A 9,560-nucleotide genomic window follows, 5' to 3' on the forward strand; every position below is an offset into this window, starting at 1 on the left:
TGACATCCCTGATTTTTCGTCTCTTTAGCGAGCTCTTCGCATTGCTGGATCTGAGAGAAGCCACCGCCGCCGTCGAACAAGCGAAACAGCCAGCTTAGGACAGCGCTGAGGAAGCCGGCCGTCTTCGCCACCTTCAGCCATCCGTGCGAGCTACGCTATCCGGCGACGTATCCTTTTTTGCCTTGCAAAAGTTGTATTCTATTCCTAAAAGCCGCGAGTGTCTTTTTAAAGATGCCTCGCATTTTCTGCGGCTCGTGTAGGGCCCCGCTCAGCGTCGGAGACCGCCACATGATCTGCGCTCTCTGCCTGGGCCAGGAACATGCAGTGCTCGCCCTCGCGTCCAGGGGCTGCGAGCTCTGTGAAGCGCTTTCGCTGTCGACCCTGCGGGCTCGACTCGAAGCCTTCAACATGGAAGCAGTCACTCCGCCTTTTCTGGGACCGCGCAAGAAGAAGCGCCGTTCCCAGAGACAGCAGGAACCTGTGGCCACAGCGACGCGCTCGCCGGAGAACCTCCCTCGAGCTCTGCTTTCGCCTTCCCCGCCCCCCCCTCAGCGACGCGCAGCTGCCGCTCACGAGCCTCACTGCCGTTGCATCTGAGGATGAGGCTGAGGGACACGCCACGAGAGACTGCTGCTCCATCCTGGCATCGGATAGCGAGGAATGGTCGCTTCACTTCGCCTCCTCGTCGATCCAGGAATCCAGCCGTACCCGCGCTGGAGCTGCCGTGGAACTGATGCGCCTGCTGACACAGGCTGTTGACCGACTCAGGCTCGAGTGGTCGCTGCCGAAGGAACCCGTGCCGAACAGGCTCGACGGCTGTTTCCTCCAGAGTCGCCGCCGTTCAGAGTCAGCGAGCAGGCCCGCTCCGTTCCTGCCGGAACTGCACACGGAGCTGACGAAGTTCTGGAATGCACCTTTTTCCTCGAGACTTCAGTCCCATGCTTCCGCGTTGCTCTCCCAAGTGGACGGCGCTGCCGAGAGAGGGTACACGGCTATCCCCCCTGTGGAAGAGGCGGTCACAGCGCACCTTTGTCCGCCCTCCGCGAGATGGCGGTCACGGTCAGCCCTCCCGTCCAAAGCCTGCAAAACCACGTCCGCCTTGGTCGGCCGCGCTTATGCTGCCTCCGGCGAGGCCGCGTCTGCTCTCCATTCCATGGCTGTGCTACAGATCCTGCAAGCCGACCTCCTCCGTGAATGGGACGAGAAGGGCCGGGATCCAGCTGCGGTTACAGACCTGAGAAGTGCGACGGATCTCTCTCTCCGCGCCACCAAAACCGCAGCTCAAGCCATCGGACGAGCCATGTCCGCGTTGACTGTTACAGAGAGGCACCTCTGGTTGACGCTCGCGGAGATGAGGGAAGCTGAGCGCGCCACCTTCCTGAACGCGCCGCTCTCCCCCACTGGTCTCTTCGGCCCAGCGGTGAACGGGATCGTTGACCGTTTCTCCGAGGTACAAAAGACCACGCAGGCCATGAACCTCTTCCTGCCACGACGCTCAAGCTTCGCTACAGGCCGCTCTCGCGAGAAGCAAAGCCAGCCTCCTGTGCGAGCCAGCACCCAGCGTCCAGCACAGCCTCAGCCTTCGCAGCGACGTCAGGGCGGCCGCCCTAGGTCGCGCTCAGACAGCCGTCACAGACCGCCGCCCCCCAGAGGGCCGCGGCAGAGGATCACGCTGAAGTCTGAGTACGCGAAGCCCTCCTAACAGAGAGAGAGAAAAGACGCGCGTGTCCCGCTGCAGCCGGACCGCCGTCAAAGTTTATTTCCCTGTCAGTCCCCTTCAAACAGGCTACTGCAGTGGTTCAATTAGCAGTCAACGAGCCGGTTCGTTCACCCTCTCGCCTGCACACAAACGCCGTTTTCACGGCGACCCAGAGAAATCTCAAAAAGAGTACAATGTCTGGTCCGGCTCACGCCGCTGGTGTTTTAAGTGTAGTGAAAGTGCCCGCGCCCCAGTGTTAACCCCTACACACAAGCACATCAAATCTCGTGTCACTCACAGAGCACACTCTCATAAAGTGCAGAAAAGCCTCTCGAGTGTTGAATATAAGAAATGTGTCCACAGGTCTGTGCCCACTATCTGCCCGCTCTGTTACACGGTCAAAAAAGCAGGTTATGAATGTAAGTCTCGTGCCCGCCAGAGAGCGTTCACGCTTACTAACACACACCTCCCCTCGGGCGCCGCCCGCGCGTTTAAGTGTTATCACGAAATGCAGGGCATTAATAAGACGCTCCCCATCCATTATGATCGGGGCGTCAAATACACTTGTAAGTCTCGTGCCCGCACACACGCGCTCACACTTACAGGAAGGTTTTCCGCCCAGAGCGCTGCTCGCGCGTCAAAAAGTGAAAAGAAAATGTTCCCCATCCCTTATGATTGGGACATCTCACATAAATCAGCCGGTTTCGGTTTTCAGCGAGCAGCCATTGCCCAGAACCGACAGCGCGCGCGCCGCGCTTTCGGTTCCGGTTCAGTTTCACAAGCCAGCAAATGGCGGCGATCTGAACCCAGAGGCCATTCGCCCCCTAGCGGCTCACATAGCTGCTTGGAAAACTATCCCAGGGATTTCAGAATGGGTATTGAGCATAATAAAGCAGGGCTATACACTCCAATTCAGTCGCCGTCCCCCGCGCTTTCGAGCCAGGACCGCGACGATAGTGAATGCGGAAGTAGCACACCTACTTCACGCAGAAATAGCAAAGCTGCTGTGCAAAGGGGCTATAGAAAAGGTACCGCCTTCTCTGAGCGAGTCAGGCTTTTACAGCCGATATTTTCTCGTACCCAAGAAGGACGGAGCCTTCAGACCTATCCTAGATCTGAGACATTTGAACAAAGCGCTTGCGAAAAGACCGTTCAAAATGCTTACGACCAGGAAAATCCTCGCGCACGTTCGCCCGAGGGACTGGTTTATTTCTCTAGATCTGAAGGATGCCTATTTTCAGATTCAGATAATACCCCGTCACAGGCAATTTTTGAGATTCGCCTTCGACGGTCAGGTATATCAATACACCGTCCTGCCGTTCGGCCTGTCTCTAGCACCCCGTACATTTACGAAGTGCATGGACGCGCCGCTCGACCCCCTGAGGAGTCAGGGGCTGCGAATAATGAACTATCTGGACGATTGGCTGATACTGGCACAGTCAGAGACAGAACTGCTATCTCACAGAACAGTGCTTCTCAGTCACCTGGAAAGCTTGGGTCTCACGGTCAACTGGACCAAGAGCTCATTAATGCCCAGCCAGTCGATTTCTTTTTTAGGAATAGAACTGGATTGTGTGGCCATGACGGCTCGTTTATCGACACAGCGCGCGTGCCGTGTTCGCCACCTAGCCGCATCTTTCCAGAAGGGCAGCTTTCTCTCTTTGAAAACGTTTCAAAGGATGCTAGGCTGTATGGCATCAGCTGCAGCGATGCTTCAGCTGGGCCTACTGCGCATGCGCCCGCTCCAACGCTGGTTGAATGCTCGCGCGTCTCGCCGAGCTTGGGTTTCTGGCGGCCAGAAAATCAGAGTGACTCAGACCTGCATATCGGCTCTGCAGCCTTGGTTAGTAGCCGACTGGTACCAGCAGGGAGTGATGATGGGAACCATCTCTTATCGGAAAGTCATTTCGACAGACGCGTCCAACTCGGGGTGGGGCGCGCTGTTCGAGGGCAGACCGGTCTTTGGCCAGTGGTCGGACTAAGAGAAGTGTTTTCACATAAACTGTCTGGAAATGATAGCGGTCGAGAACGCACTGAAGTGCTTCCTCCCGCTCATACAGGGCCAACATGTTCTTGTCCGCTCGGACAACATGTCTGTGGTGTCCTATGTAAACCGTCAGGGCGGTGTCAGATCCAGAAATCTCTGCAGTCTGACGGAACGCCTCCTTATTTGGTCCCTCTCGCAAGAAGCAAAGCCAGCCTCCTGTGCGAGCCAGCACCCAGCGTCCAGCACAGCCTCAGCCTTCGCAGCGACATCAGGGCGGCCGCCCTAGGTCGCGCTCAGACAGCCGTCACAGACCGCCGCCCCCCAGAGGGCCTCGGCAGAGGATCACGCTGAAGTCTGAGCACGCGAAGCCCTCCTAACAGAGAGAGAGAAAAGACGCGCGTGTCCCGCTGCGGCCGGACCGCCGTCAAAGTTTATTTCCCTGTCAGTCCCCTTCAAACAGACTACTGCAGTGGTTCAATTAGCAGTCAACGAGCCGGTTCGTTTACCCTCTCGCCTGCACACAAACGCCGTTTTCACTGCGACCCAGAGAAAACTCAAAAAGAGTACAATGTCTGGTCCGGCTCACGCCGCTGGTGTTTTAAGTGTAGTGAAAGTGCCCGCGCCCCAGTGTTCACCCCTACACACAATCACATCAAATCTCGTGTCACTCACAGAGCACACTCTCATAAAGTGCAGAAAAGCCGCTCGAGTGTTGAATACAAGAAATGTATCCACAGGTCTGTGCCCACTATCTGCCCGCTCTGTTACACGGTATCCTTCAGATACTGCGCATGCGCCCGCTCCAACGCTGGTTGAATGCTCGCGCGTCTCGCCGAGCTTGGGTTTCTGGCGGCCAGAAAATCAGAGTGACTCAGACCTGCATTGCGGCTCTGCAGCCTTGGTTAGTAGCCGACTGGTACCAGCAGGGAGTGATGTTGGGAACCATCTCTTATCGGAAAGTCATTTCGACAGACGCGTCCAACTCGGGGTGGGGCGTGCTGTTCGAGGGCAGACCGGTCTTTGGCCAGTGGTCGGACCAAGAGAAGTGTTTTCACATAAACTGTCTGGAAATGATAGCGGCCGAGAACGCGCTGAAGTGCTTCCTCCCGCTCATACAGGGCCAACATGTTCTTGTCCGCTCGGACAACATGTCTGTGGTGTCCTATGTAAACCGTCAGGGCGGTGTCAGATCCAGAAATCTCTGCAGTCTGACGGAACGCCTCCTTATTTGGTCCCAGATGCACCTGCGCTCGCTGAGGGCGGCGCATGTGCCTGGCCATCTAAACGACGGCCCAGACAAACTATCCAGGGACAACGTTCCCCCAGGGGAATGGTCCCTGCACCCCCAAACGGTCCAGAAACTGTGGCGCCTATTCGGCAGAGCGGAAGTCGACCTATTTGTGTCAAGAGACAACGTTCAATGTCCGATGTTCTTTTCAAAGGACGAGGACGCGCTGGCCCAGGTTTGGCCCAACCTCCCACTATATGCTTTCCCTCCGGTCTCTCTGTTACCACAGGTGATCAAGAGAATCAGGGAAACGCGCCACTCGGTGCTCCTCATAGCCCCACGTTGGGAGAATCAGATTTGGTTCCCGGAACTAGCACGGCTGTCACATACAGCTCCGTGGCCGATTCCGGTGAGGGCAGATCTCCTCTCTCAGGCTCGCGGTGCGATCTGGCATCCCCATCCAGAGCGCTGGTCTCTGCACGCATGGTTGATAAACGGGTACTCGTTACCCTGCCAGAAGGAGTGATGAACACGATCATGCAGTCTAGAGCTCCTTCCACGAGAAGGCTCTACGGGTCTAAATGGTCGGTGTTCTCCAGATGGTGCACCGACAGAGGTCTGGACCCACGGACATGCGGGGTGGCGCATCTGCTCACTTTCCTACAAGAGCTTTTGGATAAGGGGAGGTCCCCATCCACGCTCAAAGTATATGTGGCGGCCGTGGCAGCGTTCGCAGAATCGACGCATGGCCAGTCACTAGGAAGACATGAGTTGGTCATCCACTTCCTTAGAGGAGCTAGAAGGATGAACCCGCCGCGCCCCCCGTCGGTTCCTGTGTGGGATCTTTCATTGGTCCTCGAGACCCTGAAAGCTTTTCCATTTGAGCCACTAGACTCCGTGGGGTTGAAATATCTATCACTAAAAACCGTCTTTCTGACTGCACTGTCGTCAGCAAAACGTGTGGAGGACCTGCACTATCAGTCTGTCAGCGCGTCGTGTCTTGAGTTCGGGCCGAATGACTCTAAAGTCATCCTCAGACCTAGACATGGCTATGTTCCTAAAGTGATGGACACTCCATTCAGAGCGAAAGTTATTTCACTGTCAGCTCTGCCAGCATCTGACTGCGAAAGTGATGTGAATCCCCTCTGCCCTGTCAGGGCGCTGAGGTGTTACATTACGCGCTCCGCCTCCTTCAGGCGTTCAGAACAGCTTTTTGTTTCGTTTGGTGGGCGCACCAAGGGTCTCGCCACCTCGAAACAAAGCCTGTCCAGATGGATAGTGGACGCTATAGCAACTGCATATGCGTCAACAGGTCTGCAATGCCCTCGGGGCATCAGGGCTCATTCCACGAGGGGCGTTGCCTCATCGTGGGCGTGGTCCAGTGGGATTTCTATCCATGACATATGTGTAGCGGCGGTCTGGAGTTCCCCGTCTACCTTTGTCAGGTTTTATAACCTAGAAGTTCCCGCCTTGCAGGCTAAACTTTTGTCAGTCTAAAGGAGATGTGTATTCTGCCCAGATCTTCCTGCTCAGATCGCTCTCACTTGACTCAGCTCTCCTAGTTGAGCTGCACCAGTAGGGTATGTGCCATGTGCCTATACAGACCAGCGCGCTGCTCTGTATTCCCTATGTGTGCTTATGTACAAGTGATGGCCCGCGTGGCTGGCCACCTTATTTCTTCCATTTATTGGGTTCCCCTGAAAGTTCGGGGACTCATGGTGGATGCTTGGCGCGCACGGCGTTGACAAAGTGTTCCCGTAGCGTAAGCTAAACTTACGCAATATGAGAGAACCTCTCGTAAGAGAACGATACTCGGTTACTTAACGTAACCTCGGTTCTCTCTAGAGAGGGAACGAGTATTGCGTAACCGGCCGTGCTCGCGCCACGAGCGACTTCGCTTCAGTCGACGAAAAACCAGGGATGTCAGCCAGCCCCTATTTTATACGCTAAGCCACGCCCATTCTGGCGGGCTGTGACGCTATGAAGGCGCGGGCGCCCTTCATTGGGCGTGACGTCACGCCGGGCTCACTGGTAGGCTGCAGCAGTTGCCGCAGGGCAGCCAATGAGCACGCGAGATGGCCTGCTCTAGGTCTGCTAGCTGCTGCACTGCGTTGACAATGAATACAAAATTAAGGATAATTTTTTGGCTTCAATATCTCGAGAAGATGAATCTTTCCCGTAGCGTAAGCTAAACTTACGCAATACTCGTTCCCTCTCTAGAGAGAACCGAGGTTACGTTAAGTAACCGAGTATCGTTTTGAATGAACTTCTGATAATAAAACTTCGATTTCTGCATCTGAGAAATTTTTCTTTTTCATTCGCTTTTGAGAAGACATGTTGAAATCCTTCGTTTGGTGACATAATATGATGCCCATATATAGTTGTCAGTCGGATTTAGTGGGTGGGATTTATGGTAATTGAGAATGAGCGTGCACGCGTGTCCCATTTACGACTGATTGGAATTCATTAACACACACACATTTCACTATCACATCTGACGTTTACGAAGTATTTGTGAATCAGGAGATGAGTTTTCGGGAAGGTCTCTTTACGTGCAAATCACTCTCATATTTACTCGTATATTTACGAATGTTTCATGAATGAGACCCAATAACTTTATACGGTGCACTTTCAGATTTAAAACTTTGCAGGGTGTTTTCATTCACTTAGAGCTATGTTACACACTACATGAAAGTGAAAGTAATTTTCAAAAATCCATAATTGGGGCACTTTGAAATTATGTGTAACAAAAAAAAAAAAAATGGTTTGTTTTTTCCCCTGATATACCAAAGTGGTTCAAAAGCAAGGAGGTGTAGAGGAAATGCAGAAGGGATATACACAATATGAGAAATTAACAATTTATTAAGACAAGATTTAGTCAGGACAATGCCACTTAACAAGCCCAAACCTCAGAGCTCGGTCTAGATTTATATCCCATGCAATGTTGAATATTGGCCTTAAACAGTTGCTGTACATTTGGGTCTGGATCAATTTGTGGCTCATTCCTGTTATATTTCTAATACGAATGATGGAGGAGAAAGGGAAAAGAAGCAGCAAAAGACAACAAGCCATGACTCAGGTCACTGTCGATGTTAGAGAACTGCATTCAAGGCTATGGCTCTGACTCGTGAGCCTTTCTAACTCATGAGGTGTGTGTGTTTTTTGGTGGATTACACATGTAAATATTGGCAATAATGATTATTTAGAGAGTTTTATGTTGTAGAGTTATCATTTTATTGAAACATTTGAACACTAGTACCAGGAGTCCATGATACGCCTCATGCTCATGAATCTCATGCCATCCATATTGCTGAAGTTCCTGTACTCTCCAGGCCTGAAGTAGGACATCTTGCCTCTGTAGTGGGGCTGCTCATACATGAGCCAGTGGCCGTCCATCACATGACAGGACTGGCAGTGAGACATGCGGTAACGGTCCATGATGTTGTCACAGTCGTCCATCATCTCGTACATCTGACCCATGAAGTTCTCCCTCTCGTAGATCCTCATTCTGTAGGATCCTCTGTGCTGTTGTGGAAGAGAAGTCAGTTATGTATAAATTAATTAGGAAGAACCATTATCACATGTAGTCATAAGTCCAACTTCAACAACAATCTAGGTCTATCTCACACAGTTTACCATTCTGATTTCAAAATAAATGGTTAAAATAAATTTAGGACTGTTGTCTAATGTCAGTTAATAAATACGTCAAGAGGTTCATGGAGCTCACCATAGAGATCATACGGCAGGACCTGATGCAATTGCTCATTCCAAACATTGACATGCAATCAGCGTACTCGCCCCTTCTAAAGAAATACTGATTTCCCATGTAGTTGGGATGATCATACATCATCCAGCATCCGCTGTGCACTCTACAAGAGTGACAGTGGCTCATGTAGGAGGAGAAGTCACCACTGTCGCCGGTACACTCGTAAGAGCGACCCTGGAAATTTCTTTCCTCATAAAAGGTAACCTGAAATTTATATAGTTAATCTGTTAGTGGTTTTAAGGGAGGAACAAACCACATTAAAGTAATTTGAGTGAAATTGTATGGATTGGGAGCTGTAATAAAGTTTACCTTCATGGTTGTGCTGGCTGATCCTCAGTAGTTCCACAAAGGAGAAGCTGAAGCTGATTCTGGTTGTTGACTGACTGCTGTCACTCGCACCTTTATACTAGACCAAGACTAAAGACTACACAGCACCTATTGTTAGTCAATTCCTGACTGTGCAAGTTGGAATAGAGGCCATTCTAGCTAAAGCTTGGTATGTAGATCTTAGTCCTTTCATTTTCAGGAATCTAGCATTTCTTGAGTTTCTAAATTTCAATTTTTTTTTTTCTAAAAGTTTCTAATTTGCTAATATGAAAAAAAATATATATATATTAAATGCGGAACACTAAGCAAAGATTTAAACAAGTAGGTTCCATTGTTTTTTCTTGTTTCATATTCTTCTTTAATTTGTTTTCATTCTGATACACAAGAGTTGGACCATGATGGATCCATTTTTAGTCCAACTGTAATTTGAGAAAATGTGTTATTTTATTATGTTCCTTGTGGATTCCATTTGAAGTTCTTGTGTTATGTTCTTCTTCTGTCTGTTCTAGGTTCACAACCTAATGGTTTAGATGTGTGTAACCCTTCACTCAAT

The 9,560-nt window shown here is 51.4% G+C and overlaps 2 protein-coding genes across 2 annotated transcripts in view; both read right to left on the reverse strand.

Moving 5' to 3' along the window:
* LOC130085883 (gamma-crystallin M2-like) overlaps positions 1-9,048 on the reverse strand; it is a 54,192-nt gene extending 45,144 nt beyond the window's left edge. The window contains exon 1 of the mRNA XM_056251869.1: positions 8,990-9,048. Within this exon, the coding sequence (XP_056107844.1) occupies positions 8,990-8,995 (6 nt within the window). The 5' untranslated portion in view covers positions 8,996-9,048. The remainder of the gene's footprint in view (positions 1-8,989) is intronic.
* Positions 8,158-9,065, reverse strand: LOC130085887 (gamma-crystallin M2-like). The gene is made up of 3 exons (XM_056251874.1): positions 8,990-9,065; positions 8,642-8,884; positions 8,158-8,439 (listed from the first exon to the last, which is right to left on the reverse strand). Exons 1-3 carry the CDS (start codon positions 8,993-8,995, stop codon positions 8,167-8,169), a joined length of 522 nt encoding a protein of 173 aa, XP_056107849.1. The 5' UTR covers positions 8,996-9,065; the 3' UTR covers positions 8,158-8,166.
* Positions 9,066-9,560: the final 495 nt, after the last annotated feature.

The sequence above is a fragment of the Rhinichthys klamathensis genome, unplaced genomic scaffold (genome assembly GCF_029890125.1).
Source record: "Rhinichthys klamathensis goyatoka isolate OS25496 unplaced genomic scaffold, OSU_Roscu_1.1 h1tg000090l_1, whole genome shotgun sequence".
NCBI lineage: Eukaryota > Metazoa > Chordata > Actinopteri > Cypriniformes > Leuciscidae > Rhinichthys > Rhinichthys klamathensis.

Bases quoted from the DNA above. Each gene is read 5' to 3' on its own strand.
- LOC130085887 (XM_056251874.1), bottom strand. The intron at 8,440-8,641 runs GTGAGCTCCATG...CTTCCACAACAG, and splicing joins CCTGCCGTATGATCTCTATG to CACAGAGGATCCTACAGAAT.